Source organism: Anabrus simplex, chromosome 5 (genome assembly GCF_040414725.1).
Source record: "Anabrus simplex isolate iqAnaSimp1 chromosome 5, ASM4041472v1, whole genome shotgun sequence".
In the NCBI taxonomy this organism is placed as follows: Eukaryota; Metazoa; Arthropoda; class Insecta; order Orthoptera; family Tettigoniidae; genus Anabrus; species Anabrus simplex.
Genome location: NC_090269.1, coordinates 366779317 through 366804701, shown reverse-complemented (window position 1 = coordinate 366804701; position 25385 = coordinate 366779317). Strand labels below are relative to the sequence as shown.

Below are 25385 nucleotides of genomic sequence, written 5' to 3'. Positions count from 1 at the left end.
AACCGCCATTAATTGGATTTTCCAAAAACTAAAAAATACGTTTTCCTTTATTTTTAAAGGAGATCCCATATACAAATTTTCAGTTCTGTAATGTATTTCGTTTCTGAGATATATGTATCCTCATTAAAGGCATTCAACCCATTTTTCACCCTTTTACACCCCTCCTATTGGGATTTACAGGAAACAAAAAAATACGTGTTCCTTTATTTTTAGAGGAGATTGTAACTACCAATTTTTACATCTCTAAATTTTAAAGTTTTAAGATGTAGACACACTCATTTCAAAAAAATTCACCCACCCCTTTTAACCCCCCCCCCCCAATGTTTGGATTTTCCAAAAACGAAAAAATACGTGTTTCTTTACTTTTAAATAGATCCCAAATACCAATTTTCAGGTCTGTAATATCTTCAGGTTCTGAAATATAAGTAGCCTCATTAAAGGCATTCAACCCATTATTCACCCTTTTACACCCTTCCTACTGGGATATTCCGAAAACAAAAGAATTCGTGTTTCTTTATTTTTATAGGAGATTCTAAATACCAATTTTTACATCTATAAACTTTAAAAGTTTTGAGATATAGATACACTCATTTAAAAATATTATCCCCTTTACACCACCCCCCTTAATTGGATTTTCCAGAAACACAAAAATAGGTGTTTCTTTATTTTTAAAGGAGATCCCAAGCACCAATTTTCAGGTCTGTAATATCTTCAGGTTCTGAAATATAAGTAGACTCATGAAAGGCATTGGGCCCCTTTTTCAACCTTTTCCACCCTTCCTATTAGGATTTTCCGAAAATAAAATACACGCGTTTCTTTATTTTTAAAGGAGATTCTAAATACCAATTTTCACATCTATAAGCTTTAAAAGTTTTGAGATATAAATACACTCATTTTAAAATATAACCCCCTTTTCACCCCCCTTAATTGGATTTTCCAGAAACAAAAAAATACGTGTTTCTTTATTTTTAAAGGAGATCCCAAACACCAATTTTTAAGGTCTGTAATATCTTCAGTTTCTGAGATATAAGTAGCCTCATTAAAGGCATTCAACCCCTTTTTCACCCCTTTTCACTCCTCCTATTGCGATTTTCCGAAAACAAAAAAATACGTGTTTCTTTATTTTTAATGAAGATTCAAAATACCAATTTTTACATCTGTAAACTTTCAAAGTTTTGAGATATAGATACGCTCATTTTAAAAATTCACCCCCCTTTTCACCCTCCCATTAATTGGATTTTCCAAAAACAAAAAATACGTGTTTCTTTATTTTTAAAAGAGATTAAAAGTACCAAGTGTCAGGTCTGAAAAATTTTAGTTTCTGAGATATAAGTACCGGTATCCTGATGAAAGGCATTCAACCCTTTTTCACCCTTTTTCACCCCTCCTATTGGGATTTTCTGAAAACAAAAAGTACGTGTTTCCTTATTTTTAAAGAAGATTCTAAATACCAATTTTTACATCTGTACACTTTTAAAGTTTTGAGATATTGATACACCCATTTTAAAATTTCACCCCCCTTTTCACCCCCTTATCGACGGAATATCCGAAAATCCTCTCTTAGCGAGCACCTACACTTTAATATGAATATATCCCCAAAATTTCATTTCTTTATGTCCAGTAGTTTTGGCTCAGCGATGATGAATCAGTCAGTCAGTCAGTCAGTCAGTCAGTCAGTCAGTCAGTCAGTCAGTCAGGACAAGTTATTTTATATATATAGATTACCGGTTTCATTGTCCTGTTTCCTCCTGTAATCTTCGTTCACTGGCAGCCGAAATTTTTTTCAAAATTACAGGCGCTGCTGGGGAAACAAAACACACACGTTACGGCGAATATTTCACGTACCTGTGCAGACATTTTGAAGTTGGTCGCTTCATGCAGACATTGCGACCATTCTTCATCATTTTCCACTAATGGTAATTTATTGGCTTCCTGTCGAAATATTTCGGACAGTGTGCTGTCACTTGTTTTAAGATCGACGAACCATTCCTTAACCCCTTGAAATGAAGAAGGAGTACCCGCAAGAAGTAATTTTCTCCATCGACTGGGAAAAGGATTTCATTTTCGGTAAACTGACACCGTATTCGTTTTTCAGGTATTAAGACAGTGGAAAACCGAATTTAAGCTGTTTCGAAATGTATTGATTTTTTTTTGTAGAAAAACTTCAAATGGCGGGGAAGAGGTCGGGGGTAATTCTGATGAACGGAAATCGATCATTTTTGGTGGTCCGAAGGAAGCCATTAGGATGTAAGTTCTGAGAAATCAGCGACTCGATCAAAGCGTCGGAAAGGAGTTAAAAGTAGTCTCACCGGTTTCTATTAGTTTTTTCACAAGTCGGACTTTAAACGATTTCCGTGCAATTATCGGAGAGAAGGAAATGGCTTTGAGATGACGCTAAGAACGCTGAAATCGGATTTGCGCTTCTGAAGTTAAGAGTTGTCAAAATTGAGGCTCGAAAATTTCACCTGTTTTTCCTTTTTGTAGATCGATCGACAAAACTCACGAATTTAAGAAATACTTTAGACAAAAGATCGGAGTGAATTGCCATGATTTTTGGTGTACGGAATCCGCAAATGACATAGGCTAGTTTTCTTTGTGTGCCGGGCTGAGTGTCTCAGACAGTTGAGGCACTGGCCTTCTGACTCCAACTTTGCAGGTTCGATCTTGGCTCACTCCTGTGATATTTGAAGATGCTCAAATACGTCAGCCTCGTGTCATCAGGTTTACTGGTAGGTGAAATTCTCCTGCGGGGCGAAATTTCGGCACCTCGGCGTCTCCGAAAACCGCCGAAAAGTAGTTAGTGGGACGTAAAAAGAATAACATTATTAGTATGGTTTTAGTGAGAAGTCATCCAGCGTGGTTAGAAGGAAAGATGCCTCGGTATAAAAGTCGACTCAGTGCTACGAAATACCTACAAAATGGGAGGACGTAGGAAGCTTAGTGACTTCGAACGTGGTATTATTACTGGCTGCCACATCAGAAGGTACTCAGCGGAAGTTACCCGAGTGGACTGTCGGGGAAGCGATTTTGAAGTGGAAACGGGCAGACACAGCCACTGTAAAACTACGGCTGGGGGTAAGCCACGTGTGTTGACCGATTGGCAATGTCGAGCATTGAACAAGGTGGTACACGAAAATTGAATGACTTCGTGTGATACTCTATCTCGGGAATTGCACTGTGCCACCAACTGTACAGCTAATACCGTGACTGTGCACCAGGAGATATGAGGTCTGGGGTTCAAGCCTCAGGCATAAACCGTACATTTCGGGTGTGAACACTGAGCGCCACGTTCAGCGCCATCACCGGTCCCTGGAGACGCGTCGTTTAGAGTGATGCATCGCATTATAGCATGTGGCAAACCATTAGGAAGGTTTGGATGTGGCGGATGCCAGGCGAACGATATATGCCAGCTTGTACAATGGCCAGAGTGGAATTTGTTGGAGATCGGTTGATATTAATACTACAGAGCACGTTCAAAGCGGAAGGATGAAAGGACATTTCAACTAGCTGCGTGTTGTCTTCGACGGAGGACCAGTCCAGAGATGATCACTGCGTGAACGGTGTCTGTATTTAGTGAGAGCTTCGTAGCCATCGAAGTAATTCGGAATCCTTGAAGATGCTGAACGCAGTTTACGCTGAAACGTTGGGACCCTAGACCACGGCCTACAAGCCCAGAAAATAGATTGTTTATAACGCCCGCCTTGAAAGCCTCAACTGATATATGACCTTGACGTTCTTCTTCTTTCTCCTCTTCTACCACCGTCAAGGAGTCGCGGGTGCGAGCTGTGTCGCACCTGTGGCTTTGGCCTGGTTTTTCGCCCATATGCCCTTACTGACGCCACTATTACATGTTTCTGTCCTGGTTGATTGTGTGGTCTGTTGTCAGAATATGAAGAGGTGAGTGTTAGGACAAACACACATCGACAGTCCCCGAGCCAGCAGAATTAATGAGGCTCGATTAAAATCCACGACCCAGCCGGGAATCGAACTCGCGACCCTCTGAACAGAAGGCCTCACCACTAAGCATTCAGCCAAGAAGTCGGACCTTCAGATAATTAGTTTGCTGTATAATCGTAGTACCACCACCATCATTACAACAACAACAACAACAACATAGTCATATGATATGGTTTTCTTTCTTAAATTTAATTCACATTTGTGGAAAAAGCGGTAGAAGAGGAAGAAGAAGATTATTCCGCTTTTCCCACAACAGTGAGGTCGCGAGTGCGAACTGTGCCGAACATGTGGATTTGGCCCTGTTTCACGGCCGAAAGCCTTTTCTGGCGCCAACTATATGTGTTCTTTTGTAGGGTACGTCTGGATCCAAACTGGAGGCCTCAGTCAACCCATTGACCAAGAGAAATGTTATATTTGGCTGATAGAAATGGCAGACATGGTGTATACATTGCTTGTTTTTCCAAATTAACACACTGAGCCTGTTGCAGGTCCCTCTCGAAGCGAGTGGTAGAATCCAACACCATCGCCTTATTCTCTTTTCTTTATTGATGGCTATGATGTGCACCCTTCTCGTTAAGTCGTCGGTAGAGACGCAGCTCCCATCCACGCTGCTTCAGGCCTTGAGCAATTGATGTCCTTACTCGACGGTGGCGATTGTTACGCAGTAATTCGGTGCTCCTGCGGAACCCCAGCACATGTCCAAGAGTGTCGGTCTCGTTGCAACCGTTTTGGCGACAACGGGTTGAGCTGAAAGTTCTGCCGGGAACCGAGTTTGGACTTTCACCATTTCCGCTCTGCACACCTCAGTTACAAGCTATAATGCTCAGTATCAAAGGATGGCTTAGAGAACAGTTCTGACTAAATGTTAGGTTACTTTTGATCAGATAGTGCAGTTCTTAATTCTACACGTCCACTCCTTCAAGGACCAAATAATATATGGAACATGCCGTTTGTTATCGCAAGTAGTAGTTCTAATCCTTACGTCGCCGAAGATATGCCGTATCTCAGGTGATATTGAAAGAAACGTAGAATCTTAACCTCCAGTACTAGCCTATATTCTTGCTGTGGGAGGGGTACATTACAGTGCAATCTTACCACTGCTGAACAAACTTCCGCTGTAAACTGAAGGCTGTTGAGAACACACAGACACGTCTTGTACAACCGTTTTCAGGATTAAGGCGATCGATTCTTGTGAAGCATTTGCTTTAAATATTGAAGCAGGAAGTAGATTGATTCTGAAGTTTAAATATGTGGAGTTTACGGAAGAGAGGAAACATCACTTTTTTGTACATCTCCGTGTATCAGGAAGTAAACAAACCACCTTTTTATACATTCTAATATTTTCTTCCCATCCTCAAAAACAGTTCCTACTACGGGTTAATCGAAGAAATGAGTTTCGACTTCGGATCCCGAGGACATTCAGCGGTTAGTTTGAATGGTTTACTCCGAATTCCCCTGTATGCATAGTAGAGAAATATGGCATATTGTTTTACTTTCAAACAACGACAACAACAACAACAACAACAACAACAACAAGTACACAACCATAATAATAATGAGTCCATTTGACGGATTCTAACCCGGCTCAAATTGGTGTTACTTCAAGTTGCCAACTTTTGATCAGTGGATTTACTACCAGGTAAAACAATACCTGCAAGACGATATTGCGATACCTCGATGTCTCCAGAAACCACACAAGTAGTTGGCGGGACATACAATTTTATCATTTAAAAAAAAAAATAATAATAATGATAATAATAATAATTGATTTGATTACGGGGTTTGGGTCTTGTAGCTTTAAGCTTGAAATCAGGGAATAGTGGGTTCAAATCCCACCGTCTCTAAAAGCCTGAATATGTTTTTCCCGTTGTTTTCCACTTTCACACCAGGCAAATGTTGCGACGGTAAACTTTGGGTAAATGGCCTCTATCTCCTTCCAAACCAAGACTTTTCCTAATCCATCGTGGCCGAAAACCTTACGAATAAATGTGACGTTAAGCGATTGGGGAAGGAAAGTAATAATAATAATAATAATAATAATCATTATCCCAGCATTTTCCTGCTTATAAATGGGATACAGTAGAATATGATTTTTATGAAAGCGGTTGGTGAGTTTCGAAACTATTACTAATAAATAAAGTTGGTTTTTACGTTCCACTAACTACTTTTACAGCTTTTGAAGACGCCGAGGTGCCGTAATTTAGTCCCATGGGAGCTCTTTTACGTGCCAGTAAATCTGTCGACACGAGGCTGACATATTTGATCACCTGCAATTACCACCGCAATGAGTCACCTGCCAAGTTGCGGTCAGAAGGCCCAGCGCCTGAACCGTCTGAGACACTCAGTCCGGCAGGCTCGAAAGTACCTGTCTGTGATGTTAAAAACCCCACTAGTAACCCAAATTGTCATCCTCTTATCAAACCTAACTCCACAATTATGCGCTGTAATTTTTTAATATTTATCAGACTGTAGTATTAAGTTATACGTCAGGACTCTTTTTTAACCACAAAGATCTGTGAATTTATGGTCTTCCGAGGCCAAACTCCATTAATAGAAATTAAATGAAAGAAATACCTGGCTTGATAGTGTAGGGATAGTGAACATCACGTGTACAATATACATACATTCAGCAGTCAATAATAGAGATGAAAAGAAATCGTCATTGAACGAGTGACTGGGTTAGTTGGAAGGTACGTAGAATACTCTACCTACCTTGAGTAAGTTGGAAGAAAGCGATAAGGAGATTGGGAAATTAAGTTATTGAGAGGTTGCAGGCTTGGGAGAGGGGGCTTATCGGCTGGTGATATAGCCAGCGATGAACATTTAGAGCCAGTCGCGTTCTGCACGAGCAGTGATCGTCAGCATGTGGATTGAACTGTTGTTAGCGGTAGGCTTCCTGTCGCACATAGCACTGGCAGAGCGCAAAACTACCCCTCCTCCTTCATCGTAAGTATTCTTTCCAATCTTGTAGTTGTGCTAAGGTTAGCATATCGACCCCTAAGAAGCAATAATTGGTATCTCACAATACACTTCCTGTCCATTACCCAACTGTGGGTGGGGATGGTAGAATAACATACACGATATCCCCTGCCTGTCGTAAGAGGCGACTAAAAGGGGTTCCACGAGTTCTGAACTTTGGAGCGTGGGTTGGCGAACAAGGGGCCCTTAGCTGAGTCCTGTCATTGCTTCCACTTACTTGTTCCAGACTCCTCATTTTCATCTATCGTATCCGGCCTCCCTAGGTCTACTCTTGTTCTTTTCTGACCCCGACGCTATTAGGTTTTCGATGGCTAGGGAGTCTTTCATTTTCACGCCCTTCTTGGCCCTTATCTTTCTTTGTCCACTAACTTCATTTTTCGAAGTGTCGAAACCGTTCCATTTTTTTCTCTCTGATTAATGTTATATAGAGGATGGTTGCCTAGTTGTACTTCCTCTTAAAACGGTAATCACCACCACCACCACCACCATCATCATCACCTGTCCATTATATTCCTTAAGACTGGTCACGCCTCCCAGCCCCGTATGCATATGCAGTCCACCATAACAATTTCCGTTGTGTTCATTTTGGTATGCCTGTGTATAAAGGAAAATTAACCTTATATACTGTATGCTGTAAGTATACTGTATACTGTAAGAGTGCGTAAATACGTCATACGTTCCAACAGTACTGTATGGTAAGGTTCAGTTTTCTGTACACGTAAACACAGGAAAATGAACAGAATGAAAATTATTCTAATGGACTGCATATCGATATGTGGCTCTGAGGCGTGACCTGTCTTAAAGAATATAATGGATAGGAAGAGCGTTGTGACGTACGAGATATTACTTCTTAGGTGACGATATTTGAAAACGAAAAAACGAAGGGGTGTGGGGTTACCATACTGTAAACTTTAAAAACTGGAGAATTCAAATCCAGTGATTTTTCACATTTTTCCGCTACCTTGGGGTTTTCTAAACATTTTTTGAAAGTCCGTTTTAGAGATAATCCTCTCCTTATTACTGTATATATATTGCATATTTCATTTGGAACAATACAATTACCGAGCGAGTTGGCTGTGCGGTTAGTGTCGCGCAGCTGTGAGCTTGCATTCGGGAGAGTGTAGAGTCGAACCGCACTTTTGGCAGGCTGAAGATGATTTTCCGTGTTTTCCCATTTTCACACCAGGCAAATGCTGGAGCTGTACGGTCACTTACTCCCCTCTTGTAGCCCTTTCTTCTCCCATCGTCGCGATAAAACCTATCTGTGTCGCTGCAACGTAAAGCAAGGCAGTACAGTTAACAGCCGTGCTACATTTTCAGCTGTGAGTTAATTTTGCTCGTCCGTCTGCTGACATTTTAGGAGAAAAAATATTATCTCTACGACTGGGTTATGTGCAGCTTCTATTTCTTTCCTAACTTGGAACAAAAAAAGGAAATTTGGTGTTCTTGTAACAGTGTAACTCACTGTAATACACGAAGCCAACAGAATGCGTGGCCTATGCCTACCTAAAAACATTCACTACCGGTAGTAAAATAGCTTAAACTTCGATACAATCAAGAACAGAGTGGCGCCTTCAGTGTTGTCAACTTCAATCTGAGGTCAGCAAAGACTCGCTAGAAGGCAGACATGACAGCAAATATACTCAAATCTATAAAAGTAAAGTACAAAGCGTGGAAAATTAAGTAGGGATTAAACAGGGTTTAAAATGAAATAGGGATCAAAATTAATTAACATGGTTAAAAAGCAAAGTCATCTCCATACAGGCCATGAAGGCCCTTGGAGAAGTGGCACTTGATGAGGTAGAGTGGTTAGCTCTACGCCCGGCCGCTTTTGCCCCCAGGAATTAATCTGGTACTCATTTTTGGTGTAGGCTGAGTGAACCTCAGGGTCATATGCACCTCCGGAAGTGGAAATCTCGTTTCTTTGTTACGACTTCCCGACGGGGATTCGAACTCACGTCCTTCCGGGCGAACCGAGCACGCCTTTATCGCCTCGGCTATGTAGCCCCTTAACATTTAAATTTCCTGTAGCTATTTCTAGCCGAGTGCAGCTCTTTTCAGGCACCCCCCTCCCCCTGGAGGTGAGCTGCATGTACTATTTCAAACACATACCAGCCCTACTACCATTCTTAATTTTCTGACGGCACCTGGAATCGAACCAGGGCCCACGAGCACGGCAGCCACTAACACTAACCGTTACGCAACGGAGGCGGACATCCCCTTAACATGATAAATGTATTAAACAATTTGATAGTAGATAAAATGCCCGTGAGATCTAGCCAAACTGAATGGGGGTTAGAGGAATGGTATAAAAAAGGGTGGTTCCTGGCAAAAACGTGTCATATGGAAACCCTAAGTTATACTGGAAATTTGATTGACAAATATTAATATTATTTTACATTTCCATGAGGATTTTTCTTAATTCCTCAAGGAATTAGGTAGGCTTTATGTATGCGTTTCATGGTGATAAATATTTATTGATTTAATGCACCATTGACTAATTCAGCTAAGTAATAATAATAATAGCAATAATAAATTCTCTATATATCAGTGGTAAAGCACCAGCCACTGCATCCCATGATTGCGGGTGTTACAGGAATCTGGTGGATTTAGATCGTTGATAGAAAATACTTAATATACAATAAGGAATACGGCTAATTTCTATTTTCCTTTTTGCTGTCGACGGCAACACTGGCAACATATACTCGATGCCCCCTACTGTTTCACTAACATGTCTATAGATGCATCGACTGTGGTCTCTCACATTAAAGCACCCTAAAATGACAACCGATAATAACGGGATTCAAACCTGCAAATTTGGGTATGGGAGACAAGTGGATATCATACTTCGCTATGTAGACGACAGGTTTGTGGATATTTATTATTTTTACGCAGGTTAACGTACAATGGGCTAAGTGTTAGTACTCTTATATTAGGTTTCATTAGTTGACCCCTACTGAGGGGGTGCGATAGCCTAGTGGCATTGTCCCTGGCTTCTACCCAAGGCGGCTGTGGCTTGAATCTCGGACAATGAATGTGGGATTTTTAAAATGAAAGGTCACGCCTCTGTTGCTCGGATTTTGCGTAAAACTGTAGGTCCAGGAGCTATAATCACGATGCCAAAATTATACGCTAGCTCGCTTGCTTGAGCTCTGCCACACAGGATGCTAATCGAACGGAGAACATTCATCTTCAGGTGGGCTCACACATCACTTTCGGCCATCCTTGTCTTTGATTCGCGGTTCCAAACCCTAGTTCAAGAAAGTTTGGGAATGATAACCTAGCATAAGAAAAGTTATATTACTTAGTTTGGGAGTTTTTAGTTTAGTTACTTAACCGCTCAACTGGCCGAACAGCTTCCTAGCGCCAACCAGCCAGTGTGTGTTAGTTTTCACCACTACTGTCATTAGTACTGTCGTGCACAGTTGCTTGCGGCAAATGTAGCCAACCGACAGACAACGTAATTTGATGGAGTTTGTATTCATATTTATTTTAATTAGTTAATTAATCACTTTTAATTAATTTCTAAAATTAATTAATTTCAGTTACTGTTGATCAGTATATATGTTAGAGGTATCATTGTGGTGATTTCATTATTGTATGAATCATTTATAAATATTTTATTATCACGGTTATGAAATAAACGTAATGAACAAAAATCAAATATTTGTACAAATATTCTTCTGACGCCTGTTAGAGTATATTTGAAGAGATAATCAATGCTTAAATCTAACCTACAGGAAAAGAGATTCGAAAACACACCCAAGTGACAGAAGCGACTAAAAAAGCAACCAGACGCTTGTGGGCGGCTAACACGCATTGTGAATGAGTTTTGAATTATAATTGCCTTGTGTATATTCTGTTGATGCCCTGTCATGGGGTTAATTTAGTTTAGTTTAGTTGTGGAACATTACCCCCGTCCTTGTCTCGTGTGTCACATTATTATTTCTTGGCAAGCACGTTTGAACATTGCTACCTGGCTAAATTAGTTCTCATTCCGCTCGTGAAGGGGGCGGCGGGCCTCCTGGACGGTGACGCCTCTCTCAGGCCAGAAGATTTGTAATGATCGGAGAACGGTGAGGGGTTGGCGGCCGTGGCCCATACTAGGAACTGTCCCTGCATTCACCTTAGTGCAGGAGAACGGTAAACCACGGAAAGCTATTTTCAGGACATTCAACAGTGGGGACCAGCCCCTCTCCGTTTCCCGAATGCAGAGGCGTAGAGCCACGGTAGAGATGAGACAACCCTTCCTCTGCTCGGTTGGCCGGTCGGAGCGCAGAGCTTTCGAACCACTTGTGGGGCGAGACCCACTCTGCATCCGTCGACCGAATATTGCTACCAGTACTGCTAATAACATTCCTGCTACACAGATTGTATTATACCTTAAAAATCTTCTGGTGAAATACCTTTTAATTAATTTTCACTTGAGTGGCATGTCACTGGCATTGCAGCGGGCGCCCGCACTCAAACTCCCGGTCTCTGCGTGTGAAATTTGAAAATCCACAGCCTGTTTCCAGTCATCTCACCAGGTCAGGAATGAAATAAATGAAGGTCCCATCTAGCGGCGAGGATAGGAACTTTGCAGGCTTCTGAAGCCTCTCGCACTCCTGGAGCAATGCTAAATGACTGACAGATGAAATGATATTGGAGAGTGTTGCTGGAATGAAAGATAATATGGAACACCGGAGTACTCGGAGAAAAACCTGTCCCTCCTCCGCTTTGTCCAGCACAAATCTCACATGGAATTACCGGGATTTGAACCACAGAACCCAGCGGTGAGAGGCCGGCGTGCTGCTATCCGAGCCATGGAGGCAGAAGGGCTCTGCATGTGCGTTTATTAAATTAAGTCATGTCCCTGTGGATCAGATTTCAGATAAATTCGTGGCTATGGTTACGATATTATCAGCAGCGTATAATTGCAACTATTTTTAAATTGTAATTTGAAGTTGTTCAGCGTCTTATTGTGAAATGTTTAATTTAAAATCCATTTTAATACGTAATTTTGTTTCATATCAGGAGCAATTTCCGTATAGTTTTATTAATTCTACGAACTGCAGCTTGCCTTCCACTGAGAGATGCCTCAGTCATCGTAAAAATTTAACTGTTCACTGTAGCCAAGAAAAAAGAAACAATTCTGTTTTAATCGTACTGTGTTCTGATAAGCACATTCCACGGTTCAAAAGAACTGCTGTGTTAACTACCTTGTGTTAACTTACTTTTGCATCCATCTCCTGGCATAGGCCAAAGCGAAGCGTAGCTTTCACCGAAGTCCCAGTCTCATCCATGGCTGTGATAATATGCAATCTGCTGGGGTATGCCAATCGGAGCACGACCAGTGCGTCTGAGTGTTATGAAAGGTGTTGCTCATAGGGTTAGTCGTGCTGCAATAGCACTTTCTGGCCGAGTGAGGAAAGTAATATCAGGTTACTTCACTCGTCATCTTACTTAGTACGCCTCATTTCGGTACTGCCATTGGTTTTTGTGGTTTGAGGATCCAACCAGCCTCTGGGCTGATGATCTAATAGATGACATTCTTCGGAAGTCCGCACGCGTCTGTCAGAGTATTGTGTTGGCGGAGTACGTCAATGAACACAACAGCTTGTACCTTTTACTTTAGGTCAAGGCCTCTCAAGGTGCATGCACCGCTGCATTGCGTGGCGCAAAGTGCAAAAGACGACTTAGCTCGGTTGACCAGAGTGTAAATCCCCACTCCTGGATTTTAAGCAATAGCACTCTCTCTCTCCTTCCCTACGCTTATCTCGCACGCTCTGCCTGTCTGTCCCTTCCTCGCTTGCTCTACAGCGCTCCACCATCCAAGCCGAGGTTAGACGAGTCACTCCGAGACAAAACGCAGGTCTGAACCGAGTCGAGTCAGGCCGATGAACGGTGCACAGAACCTCTGAGCGTTAGTTCGCATGCGTGAGATTTTAAGCGTTTGAGATGCTCTGCTCTAGAATTTATTAATTGTAACAACTGGGTCTGTTCGAATGTTACATTCTTTACCCGATACCTCCATTTCAACTCGTCGTTGGGCAGCCTAGTCAGACGAAATGGGGTCGCTCAGCGGATACCTCAGGGTTTTCTAATGGCAAGTAAGACATGTAATCTTACTACATGATACGCTTAACGTGAGTACGAAGAGATTAGCAACTCACGGGTGACGCCTATAGAAACTCACGACGTAATAGTAGTAACCGTCGACAAATTTTATCTAAATATTTGACTACGTGAGAACTGGTCATGATTAAATGGAATACTTAATTACTCAATACTTCTCTTAGCTAGCAACTAACTTATGAACTAGGTTATAATGAAAGAATTCATGACACATACAATAGTAGAAAATAAATAAGGTATTTATTGATAAAATACTGGATTATTAAATTGGCATTTATGCGAGGCATTATTTGGAATTGCGTAAAAACAAGTATGGATTATGAGTCAGCGCTGGCTCGTAGAAAGGGAAACAATATCCAGTATTAATCAACTTGTTACGATAGCTCATTTGCTTTAAGACTAATTAAACAAGTCTCACTTAGACACAATGTTAAGCCGAAGTGTATCTCAAGTCCACTAATAAGTTCAACCTTAAATTGAACCCAAGCATCATTTTTAAATCGGAGGACTGAACTGTATCAGGGATATATTTACTCGCCGATCCAGTTAGAATTGAGCGTTGAGAACATCACATGGTAAATTGTAGCTAATACTCAGTCAATGACGAGTCACTAATAAGTAAATTCATGTAAGCAAACTGAAATAAGTAAATCTAGATGCGTAAATTTAACTGGATGAATCCATATGAGTGAACTTAAATGCATAATTCCATGTTAATATATCTGAATAAATCTGAATAAATCTGAGTAAATCTGAGTAAATCCAAACTCATGTTTTTGTTGCTACGTTCTCACTGTGCATGGATAACTACTTATGAACTAAGGCATTCGTTCCTAGTGCCTGTTAAATACGGCTCCTATTCTAGCTTTTCCCTAGCTGTAGTTCGTTGAGAAAATGTAAGTTCAAACAGAGAATATGTTAATCTATTTAGCTATCTAACTAATTTCAACATAATCTTTGGCTGTCATACACATGTCCTTTTAGGTTCAATGTCCCTTTCCTTCGTTATATTCCATAACATTCTACTTCAATGCAAGCTACTTTATTCATACGCAGTTACTATTCAAGCGCTATGTCGCGGTGTTCAGAAACATACTCTCATATATATCGGTGTCGTGAATGCATTTGGTCAAATACAGCTATCAAACGTATCGTTGTATTCCGATATTCATTACAACACATCTAAAGTTGACATACGATTCCGTCACAAGCATACTTCTACAATAGTAAATTCTGTTCATACCTTGGCTTAGGTCGCTCCAGCGGTGTGGGCAGTCTTACGTATACGAATCAAAAAAAATTATATAGTGTGGCATATCTTAAACTGCAGGCACTCAATGGCCCCTGCGTAGCGCGAATAAAACTTCTCATATCACTATATAACTCATACCTTTCCTCCAGTTAGCACAATCATAACCTTATTTCAACATCCATATAATATCTTAACATCGTAGCCTCAATAATAACTCGTCGCGTTCCCAAATACACGACCATGTCAAAGTACCACACTGTTTCTTAAGACAACATTTAAAAGTTGCTATATCTCATAACCTATGATTGAGTTCAATTCCCTTATTGTGAAGCAAAACAATGCGTGATTCCATCTGTTTATTTTTACATCGCGCGCAACCAGTCGTGACGTCGACTTGTAGCTTTACCTCTATGAAATCTCTGTAATCTGCCAGTATGTCATTATAATCAGCTGTTTCCACACTTCTCTTTCAAACCTCACGCTACATACGAGTATTTTGACCGATATACGTTGACGTATATATCCATTACATCAGAAACTACTGCTATATTGCTAAATCATGTAACTACGGACTTAAATATCTCACACTTCGTTGGTAACATTCACTTGCATTTCTTATGTATCGGTCTCTAATTGGCCCATCGGCACATACCTAAGGTACATGTGTAGGCAAACCAAAATTATGCGATTAAATATTGTAAATGACTTAGCTCGCTCATGGTTGTCCCTGGTCCAGCTGTTCTGCTCCCAAATGGATGTAGTTGGGTCTTCGGTTAGGTCATGGGTTGGACATCTGGTACATAATCCGCTTCTTCATCACGGAAGTGCTGTCTGGATTCCCGTCGCCTTCCTCATCATGGCTCGGTCGGATGGTTTCCCGTCGCCTTCCTCATCATTGCTCGGTCGGATGATTTCCCGTCGTCTTCCTCATCATGGCTCGGTCGTATAGCAAGATGTACTGGTCCCCAGCTTGGTCTATCATGTGTACTTAGCACATCATCCTCATGGTCCTCTTATCAGCATCTAAATTAATGATTATAGTGCAGTGTACAGCCATTGTATAATTCTTTTGACGTCTGTAATCCTTAATTTTATTATTTCTTTCGTGGCTCTCCGACGTATCCTCGATTTCGTTGGTAATGATTTCAATGCATCTATTCTCTGTCTGCCCTTCTTGTAGATCTTGAGGAAAACTTATTTTTATTCTGATTCAATCATTGGAGATGTTTCTCTTCTTGTGTGTGATCCTTTTTATGTTGGCTTGGTCTCCCTTTTCAGACTATAGATCACTGCGCTGAGTATCCACCCACGCGTATCTCGTAGCTCTTGTAGGTGATTCCTTCTTAATATCTCGAGTCAACTATGCTATTTTTCGGTGATCTGACTTGTTTCTTCTCGTTTACGATGCTTTTTCCTTTAGTATATCTTTAGATCCTTTGTTATTCCTAAAAGAATTATACCGCGGTCGGTAATTCCGTCCTCACTCTCCGTTGAGAAAATTTAAGATGGAGTTTTCTTAACAATCAAGTTTTCTACTTTTTTTTTGTAAAACAATACAGTAGACAGTCCACTGTCCGTTTCACCCTGAATACTTGACCGTTCCATGACGTGTATGGCCTTCTGTGTCATCGCAACTGGTGTCTATTCTTTGCTTCCTATAGATTACATGGCCCATACCCTCAGTCGGCGCCATTTTGAAAGCTGTCGCGGACGTGTGAACGGGCACATAATTAATACTAAATCTTGTACAACTATGCACGTTCGTGCTCTCTCTGCTGTCACTACCAGCCACACTAATTGTTCACACTATCACTTATAGACTAGCACAAATTGCACTTACTATTCCTCAGCTGACACTCATAAGCTAAAACAAATTTGCTGTTATTCTCGCTGTCGGAATTGCAGCCACTCACTATACCATATGACGTATGCTATTCGTTCATTCCCAACAGTTTCCATTCACTGACCCTAACAGGTTCGACGTCCAACACTCACACGCTGCTCAAGACACAACTTTTCCCTTCACAGCCGCTGGACCGAGAGACCTCAGCGACAGGCAGAGGGATCACTCAATTCCACGGACAGAACTGAACTGATTGCACTCCGCAATATACTCGTCTGGCTCGCCTTAAATAGGGAGGCCAGTGGTTTCTGAAGAGTCCGGAAGCTGGATATGTCCAGCAACCTCTCGGTCCCCAATGGTCTCGAGGTATCTGGTCATCGCTTCTAGCTCCCAGAGGCCAGAGGTTCCTAGGACTTTCCTCTACAATTGTCGCCATAAGACCTATCTGTGTCGGTGCAACGTAAAGCGAATAGCAAGAAAGGAGACCAGAGGGAGTTCGACACACACCACTATAAGCACCTCCTTCCTGCGTGAAGTCGCAGGCAGCGACGCAGCATTAAAGTCGCTCGTTTATGGCTGGGGCCAGACAAGCTCGCTCCTTTCGGCGTATTTAGCTTGTACCATAATACAAGCTTGTATGTGCTGAGGAGGTCAATGCCCAGTGCAACAAGATAAATAAATTTCGTGTGGCTATTTCTAGCCGAGTGCAGCCCTTGTAAGGCAGACCCTCCGATGAGGGTGGGCGGCATCTGCCACGTGTAGGTAACTGCGTGTTATTGTGGTGGAAGATAGTGTCATGTGTGGTGTGTGAGTTGCAGGAATGTTGGGGACAGCACAAACACCCAGCCCCCGGGCCATTGTAATTAATCAATGAAGGTTAAAATCCCCGACCCGACCGGGAATCGAACCCGGGACCCTCTGAACCGAAGGCCAGTACGCTGACCATTCAGCCAACGAGTCGTACAGTGCAACAAGATGATTCTCCTTTTTTGCCTTGTATGACATCAGTTTTCTGTAGTTCTGCTTCTTACACTTAAACATGCAACAAATGTCTTATTGTCACTATCATTAAAGTCACATTCTTTTTTTTCCTGTCACTCAAATTATCCGAATTTCGTGAACTAGGGACATGCTTACCTCGTACGACTCAATACTTCAGTGTTTCCTCTGGAAACTGGCATATCACTTGACTAAGGTAAGGAATATGGATCTGTATTTCACTGGACCGATAGTTGTGTACTGTACCTTCAGAGATGAGACGGAGCACGGGTGTACACAAACTGTGCTCGAACCCCGTTCGGATTGTTGGCTGAATGATCAGCGCAGTGGCCTAAATTCGATTCCCGGACAGGTCGGGGATTTTACGTTTTCCGCTGCTGTCGTCCTATTTATGCACAGCACGCCAGGTGGCTCCGTGAAAGTCGCATTATTGAGAGTTCATACTCCACTCGCTACGGATATCGCATTTCCGCAGTACGTCACTTCATGTACCCTTTTGACATCTCTTAATAATATTTGGAACTATTCGAACTTGTAATTGAGTACATTATTCTTTCTAAATACATTTTGTTCAGAATATAATAGAAATATCACACCACCAAGGACTTCAGTTTTGCCAGTGGAGGAAATGACTTTCGTAAGTTCTCTGGAACGTATTATGCGATGTAATTTTATAAAATAGCAGTTTCTAAAAGCGGGTTTTCCATAATTTCAAAATTTTGCAAAATATTGTACCATCAGGACTGCAGAATTGTTTTCCTGCGCAATGTAAAAAATTATATCATTTAGCCTAATTACTCAGCCAAAGTATATTGTGTGCCAAAGAATTCCGCAGCGAAAGAGTTCGGGGACTGGGTGTTTGTGTTCTTTGTCTAAATATACATCTTCATTTACCTACAACACATGAAACTACTAAACTCCACAGAAACAGTCAGTAATGATTACATTTCAGTGGTGGTGTTCACAAGATAAAAGGCAAAATGTGTTAGACCGGGCGAGTTGAGCGTGCGGTTAGGGGTGCGCAGCTGTGAGCTTGCATGCGGGAGATAGTGGTTTCGAACCCCACTGTCGGCAGCCTTGAAGACGGTTCTCCATGGTTTCCGATTTTCACGCCAGGAAAATGCTGTGCTTTTACCTTAATTAAGGCCACAGCCGCTTCCTTCCCACTCCTAGGGCCTTTCCTATCCTATCGTCGCCATAAGACCTAACTGTGTCGGTATGACGTAAAGAGTAATTAAAAAACAATATTTTAGGCCTTCGATGGCGTTCTTATTCTCGTCCCTACCCACGAAAATACACGGGAAGCAAAATAGTGAGTTAGTTATTTGATAACCTTACATCTATTCCCACCTTTCTTAAACATTTTGTGGGCTTTATTGTTATAATTCTATTTGTATCCTCAATCATGTGAGTAATACAAAGCCCTGGTCGTGGTGGATTTACTTCCTTTCAGTCTTCGTAATATAGAGTTTTATTTGTATATATCTCACTACATTCATTTCAATTACGTTAACTGATACATCAGATACAAATAACTCTCAAATATTCACAAAGACCATCTCTAAAAGATATCGAGCTGAGACATGCAGGGCAGAGCTGTAGTCGAGATATATACGCGGGTATACGCCGTATATATACCCTCTGGTTAACTCTACTCATTTGAGTATGCTTTCTAATTTCTTGCGTATACCTTCAACTTTGCTTCGGTTAGTGTTATTAGATTCCATCCTTGGAGGTCCGAGTTCGATTCCCGATACTGCCAGGAATTAAAGAATGGCGGGAGGGCTGGTATGTGGTTGAAATGGTACATGCAGTTCACCTCCAATGGGGGTGTGCCTGAAAAGAGCTGTACCGCCTCGGGATGAGGACACGAATTTATAGTCCGACTCGTTGGCCGAATGGGCAGCATACTGGCCGTCGGTTCAAAGGGTCCCGAGTTCGATTCCCGGCTGGGCCGGGGATTTTAATCTTCATTGATTAATTCCATTGGCCCGAGGACTGGGTGTTTGTGCTTTCCCAAACATCCCTGCCACTCACACACCACACATAACACTATCCTCCGCCACAATAACACGCAGTTACCTACACATGGCATATGCCGCCCACCCTCATCGGAGGGTCTGCCTTACGAAAGCTGCACTCGGCTAGAAATAGCCAGACGAAATTAGTCTTTATGATTTCGCCAGTCTATCTCTGAGTTTTAACTCTCCAGTTACGTTCGTAATCGGTTCACCTTCATGGATAACATTATCAGCCAACACAAATTTAAGGTCACTACTGTTCATTGTTTACGTCTCGAGCCTTATGTTCACACATTCAAATGCCTCAACAGTTGGCCGATTTAAGCTTCAGAAATATATGAAGAGGTGGGTGCAAAGCCACCGTACTGCAACATACACCAATTCAAGTGTTTGTTCTAGTGAAGAGGCACCTTGAGCTGTTTTTTAATAAATAGCTGGCGAAGTAGGGTCTAGAAGAAAACTGCTGTGTAAGCAAATTAAGATTTTCAAACTAGGACATTCAGATATGGATTCCATGTACCTACTACGCTGGCGTAGCAGGGGGAGAGGTGATACTCCCACGTGGCGCGTCCCAGGTGGCGGATATTTGGGTCCTAACCGGCTTGCCGGCGGACTTGAGGGAAATAAAATACCTCTCGCGGACCAAACACACAGCCCCCTGTGGGTGGGGGACGTAGACGAAGAATACACCCATTGTATCCCCTGCCTGCCGTAAGAGGCGACTAAAACGGGTGACTAAGGGATGATTGTCTTGGAACCATGAAACTACTTGTGATTAGTACCACCACGCGGAGAGCATCATGGGTCGCTTTTACTTGCGCGTAGTACCACTATATTAGGTACCAAATAGGTTTGTGATTAGTAGCACACAGGAGTACCGTGCGGCCGGCTTTTGCAGCACCTGTGATTAGTACCACCATTTGAGCAGAACCATGGGATGATAGCTACCATGGTTCTGCCTTGCCTATGATTAGTACCCACTATATGAGGAACACCACGGGATAGTGCAGGTCCTTGTGGTTAGTACTCTTATGTGACGAACACCATAGGTTTGCGTTGCCTGTAAATGGCGCCGCAAAGTGAGAAATACCATAGGTCTGTATTATATGTCGAATTTCATAACCTGTAAGTAGTACCATAATGTGTGGAATACCGCGAGTCTCTGCTACTTTTGATTAGTACCGCAACATGACAAATACCACGGTTCTACTTTCCTAGCGAAATGTACCGTTATGAGAGGCCGATAACTTGGATTTTGGACCCCCTTTAGACTGCAAGCATCATCGATTAAGTGTTATGCTATAGCAGCAGTCTCTTGGTCTGCAATCCTATTGTTTTACGTCAATTTCTGTGAATGTAAGGCATTGCGCGTCGCATCCACCGATTGTTTTAAATTCAGTCCATCCATCCATTCATTCTTCGTCCTCACGTTTTGAATTCTGGTAAGTGGAGGATTTTGGACTTTTAATTTGTCATTCCATTTCGTCTCATTTCGTACCATAAGGGGCCGATGACCTCGATGTTAGGCCCCTTTAAACAACAAGCATCATCATCATCATCAGATGTGGATTTTTCTTTGTTATCAAAAATGTCTTCTATATGCCTGGTTTATGCCAAATTGAGGGAAGTTTGTTGTAACTAGCTGTAAGCCACTCATTTTAAATGTCAGGTAGGTCTTGCATCCGGGATTTGTCATACGCTGTCTTAGAGTATACCCTGTAAGGATTTTAGAACTACAGTTTCGCCGAAACCGCACAAAAATATACAGTAACCATGTGTTTACTTTTACTTCTCGCGTATCAGTTGTATTTGGTTCAGCCTGGCTAACACAGTTGCATAGAAAACGGACAAGCACGAAATGAAAATCCACTAAATTCCTTTACCGTAAGTGAAAATACATATTTTTAAGCCGGCAGAAGAAGTTGAAATAACCACCAAATCCCTACAAGAACATTACTTATCATTTTGTATTCCCTGCAAGAAACATTAGGGGCTGACTGGCCGATGCGGTAAATGCATGTTCGGTTGACCCGGAAGGACGTGGGTTCGGTTCCCCGCCAGGAAGTCGAAAAATTTAAACAAACGATGTTTCCACTTCCGGAGGTGCACACGGCCCTGAGGTTCACTCAGCCTACAGCAAAATTAATTTCTGGGTTCAAAGGCGGCTGGCCGTGCAGCTAACCACTCTACCCCATAAAGTGCCGAGGTTACAGATAGAGCCCTGCACAGATGCGGATATCCGCGAAGTTAGTGTCTTGGTGGTTACAAACTCCATGGCAGTGCGGATAAATTTGCTGATAATTTCTAAATAATGTTTTGTGAGCTTGCATCCGGGAGATAGTAGGTTCGAATCCCACTATCGGCAGCCCTGAAGATGGTTTTCCGTGGTTTCCCATTTTCACACCAGGCAAATGCTGGGGCTGTACCTTAATTAAAGCCACGGCCGCTTGCTTCCAACTCCTAGGCCTTTCTTATCCCATAGTCGCCATAAGACCTATCTGTGTCGGTGGGACGTAAAGCCCCTAGCAAAATAATGTTTAATGATTTTAACTCAGGTGTTGATATGTTCAGGCCACCCTTGGCATTGATATGAGAGAGTGGTGATATATAAAGAGCCTTGAGACCATAAAGTCATAAATCTGACCTAAACCTAACTGGATCCTGCCCGCAATTAGTGGACGGAAAGAACAAAAGTTCCGAAAGAGAACCGCTCAGTACGTTTGTAGTAGCCGTAAGAGGAAATCTCTCATGAACGTATGACTGTAAGGGGTCTGGCCTGTTATATTATCGATCCGTTTCAATATCTTGGGTGTGATATAGCTAAATATTTACAATATCTGTGGATAACCATTCGCGGATGTTGAGTGGATACGAATATTTTGTATATCCGTGCAGGGCTCGTATATAGATGACTGCTTTCTTTGTGCTAGAAACATCTTGGTCCAGCTAGTTATAGTGGAAAATCTTCTACATTTTCACCGCTAGTTTCGTTCACTCTGAAACAGTGAAAGCAAATACTGAAAGAACATATCTCTATTCGATTTAAATGTAACTTACAGCTTTCTAGTTTGTCAAACACACAGTTCCAATTCCAATTATAACACTGTAACATGCCTGTAAAAAATGAAAATGAAACCCTACTACCTGATTTCCATTCAGTGACCGAATGAATGAAGCCTCCATCTTGCGGCAAGGATAGGAATTTTGCCGGCTGCCGAAGCCTGTCGCACTCCTCTGGGGGCAATGATTAGTGACTGACAGATGAAATGAAATGATAGTGGAGAGTGTTGCTGCAATTAAAGATGACATGGAAAACCGGAGTACCAGGAGGAAAACCTGTCCCGCCTCCACTTTGCCCAGCGCAAGTCTCACATGGAGTGACCGGGATTTGAATCACGGAAACCAGCTGTGAGAAGCCGGCGCGCTGCAGCCTGAGCCACGGAGGCTACAAGAACGTCCTCGGATTCTATCAAATCACATAAATAATGCGTATATGTGTACAGCACTGTTCATGTAGCGTAAACTTGTCAGTGATTGATAGTTTGGCGGTAATATGAACCAGCATATCCAGGATCGGCCAGTGGTAGGGGATGGGGGGAGGTGGTAGTTACAAAATGATGGTAGATCACAATGAATGTACTTAAATGACATGTCCTTATAAAGATTCTGATACAAGTGAATTACAGGTCTGTTGGTTCTACAATTATGTCTCTGAATGTTTATTTAGTTTGTCCGACTCATTGGCTGAATGGTCAGAGTTAAGGCCTTCGATTGAGAGCGTCCCGGGTGCGATTCCCGGCCGGGTGAGGGATTTTAATTGCGTGTGATTAGTTCTTCTGGCCTGAGAACTGGGTGTTTGTGTTTGTCCCAACACTTTCCTCTCCATATTCAGTACACTGCACTACCAACAACCACAGAAATACGCAATAGTGATTACATCCCTCCCTGGAGTCAGGAAGAACGTCCGGCCGTAAAACAGGGCCAAATCCACATGTGCGACACAGTTCGCACCCGCAACACCATAGGTGTGGGGAAGAGCGGTAGCAGAAAAAAAGAATGTTCATTTAGTTTACTTTTTTCTCTTTCTGTATATTTTCCTTTTGAAAAAATCCACGGGGATTTCTAACCCACAATAAACCCCACTTCCATGGATACACCCCTGATATGATTAACAAATAATTATTGTATTACTATTCAAATTGTCTAATTTGATTAATAATAGTGTGTAGTTTTACAGGTATGTTATAGTGTTGCAGTTTATATTGAAATTGTGTTTTTGACAAACTGGAAAGCTTTAAAGTTTCATTTAACTCAGTCGACACTGGCAACAATAGTGTCCTTCCTTAAAACTTCCCATTAGGGCCTATCTGTCTTTATAGCCTCATACAGTTTCTCTTATAAGAAAGCTTTTCTTTATAGCAGAAATGAGATTAAAACGTTCTAGAAGAGAGACCCCTTCGACCTACCAGATCGCTCCTATTGAAAGTTAACAAAACTGTTTCTGTCACTGTCTAGTCTACAGAATAATATCAACTGCGCGGGAGATCTATTACAGCCCCCAAGTGTCCAGTCTCAAAATATTTGTGACCTTAGTCAATGGATTTCACCGTAACCCCACTTCTTCTCTCACAGCTGCAAGTGAATGAGAAAATGAAGTCCACAGCTAGTATGTTACCACTGCTATGTCGCCAAGTCTCTTCTAGTACTGTATACTGGTAAGAAGCGTAACGCATAAAAGTTACAAAAACTACTGCTGAGCTATTGGTAGGAAAATGAAGTCTTGAACTCTATCGTAGTCGTCAGGAACCGATGTGAACAGTTCGGTCGCAGCTAACTAAATGAACGTTCCACCCATTTCCAGCAGCACATGGACATTATTATTATTATTATTATTATTATTATTATTATTATTATTATTATCTTCTTCTTCTTCTTTTTCTACCGCTTATCCCACACCCGTGGGGTCGCGGGTGCGAACTGTGTCGCACATGTGGATTTGGCCCTGTTTTACGGCCGGATGCCCTTCCTGACGCCAACCCTATATGAAGGGATGTAATCACTATTGCGTGTTTCTGTGGTGGTTGGTAGTGTAGTGTGTTGTGTGAATATGAAGAGGAACGTGTTGGGACAAACACAAACACCCAGTCCCCGGGCTAGAAGAATTAATCAGAGACGATTAAAATCGCCGACCCGGCCGGGAATCGAACCCGGGACCCTCTGAACCGAAGGCCTCAACGCTGACCATTCAGCCAATGAGTCGGACATCATTATTATTATTATTATTATTATTATTATTATTATTATTATTACAGGATATCAGTTGAAATTTACATGGGTATTAAATCAATACGTGCACTGTGAGTGATAGCAGAGTTACACGAGACGTGTCTCTGCCCCCACATTATACACAACCATTAATGCACATTGAAACAATACAGCTAATAAAAACAGATATTAATTCTAAAATTGAAGTATATTTGCATTGTTACTGGTGAAGTCGTTTATACAGATGGTGAAGTGTAAGGAGAATGGAAGAGGATGAAAATGCAGCTATGTACTGACAGAGAAGGGGGAAAGAGGTTGAGATTGAACGCGGAAATGACATACCAGTATTCACATTCTTTTCAGACTTAGTGCGTAGCTAAGGTTTTGTGTCATTCGATGCTAATCGCGCTTTTATACGCAAGTCTCCACTATTTCCTGTAGTGCTCTACGAATCGGTTAGCTGCGGCGAATGATATTTTGTGCGTATTTCTGAGAAGTAATATTTTAATATTTAAATAAATAAAAGGACTGCATTATTTGATAATAAAACAAGGGTTGTATAATTCCTGGTTTTAGATAGCTAAATTGGGATAAATATGACTTTTTCTCCATAAATTGCGGAGACGACTGCCTCTCTCCCCCTCGCCCCAACCCCTAATCGCTGCCACTGCTTAATAGAGCCAGTTATACCTTATTTCAACACATTTCACATCGTGGGGAACAAAATGGAACTATTGTGAAAATCTATTTGCTGTATGCGGTTTTAGAAATCGGCTGAATTACCTATTTATATTAAATATGTTATATTTGGTTATATAGGAGACGGTTTTCAGATGTGGAGGGACATGAGAAATCCAAGTTACTGCATTAGTATATTTATGTATCCCAGTAATTCTTTTAACAATAGCTATGATGTGATTTGCACACGTTAATTTAATTTCTGCTCTGCTCT

General features: G+C 41.8%; 1 protein-coding gene across 3 annotated transcripts in view; it reads left to right on the top strand.

The window, feature by feature from the left end:
- fdl (fused lobes) overlaps positions 1 to 25385 on the top strand; it is a 244060-nt gene that overhangs the window by 116227 nt on the left and 102448 nt on the right. Inside the window, exon 1 of one of the 3 annotated variants that reach the window (XM_067147685.2) lies at positions 6809 to 6903. The exons of the other annotated variants lie outside the window; for them this stretch is intronic. Coding sequence (XP_067003786.2) covers positions 6821 to 6903 — 83 coding nt within the window. The 5' untranslated portion in view covers positions 6809 to 6820. Of the gene's footprint in view, positions 1 to 6808; positions 6904 to 25385 lie in introns of those variants that run through there. 3 annotated transcript variants of the gene reach the window in all.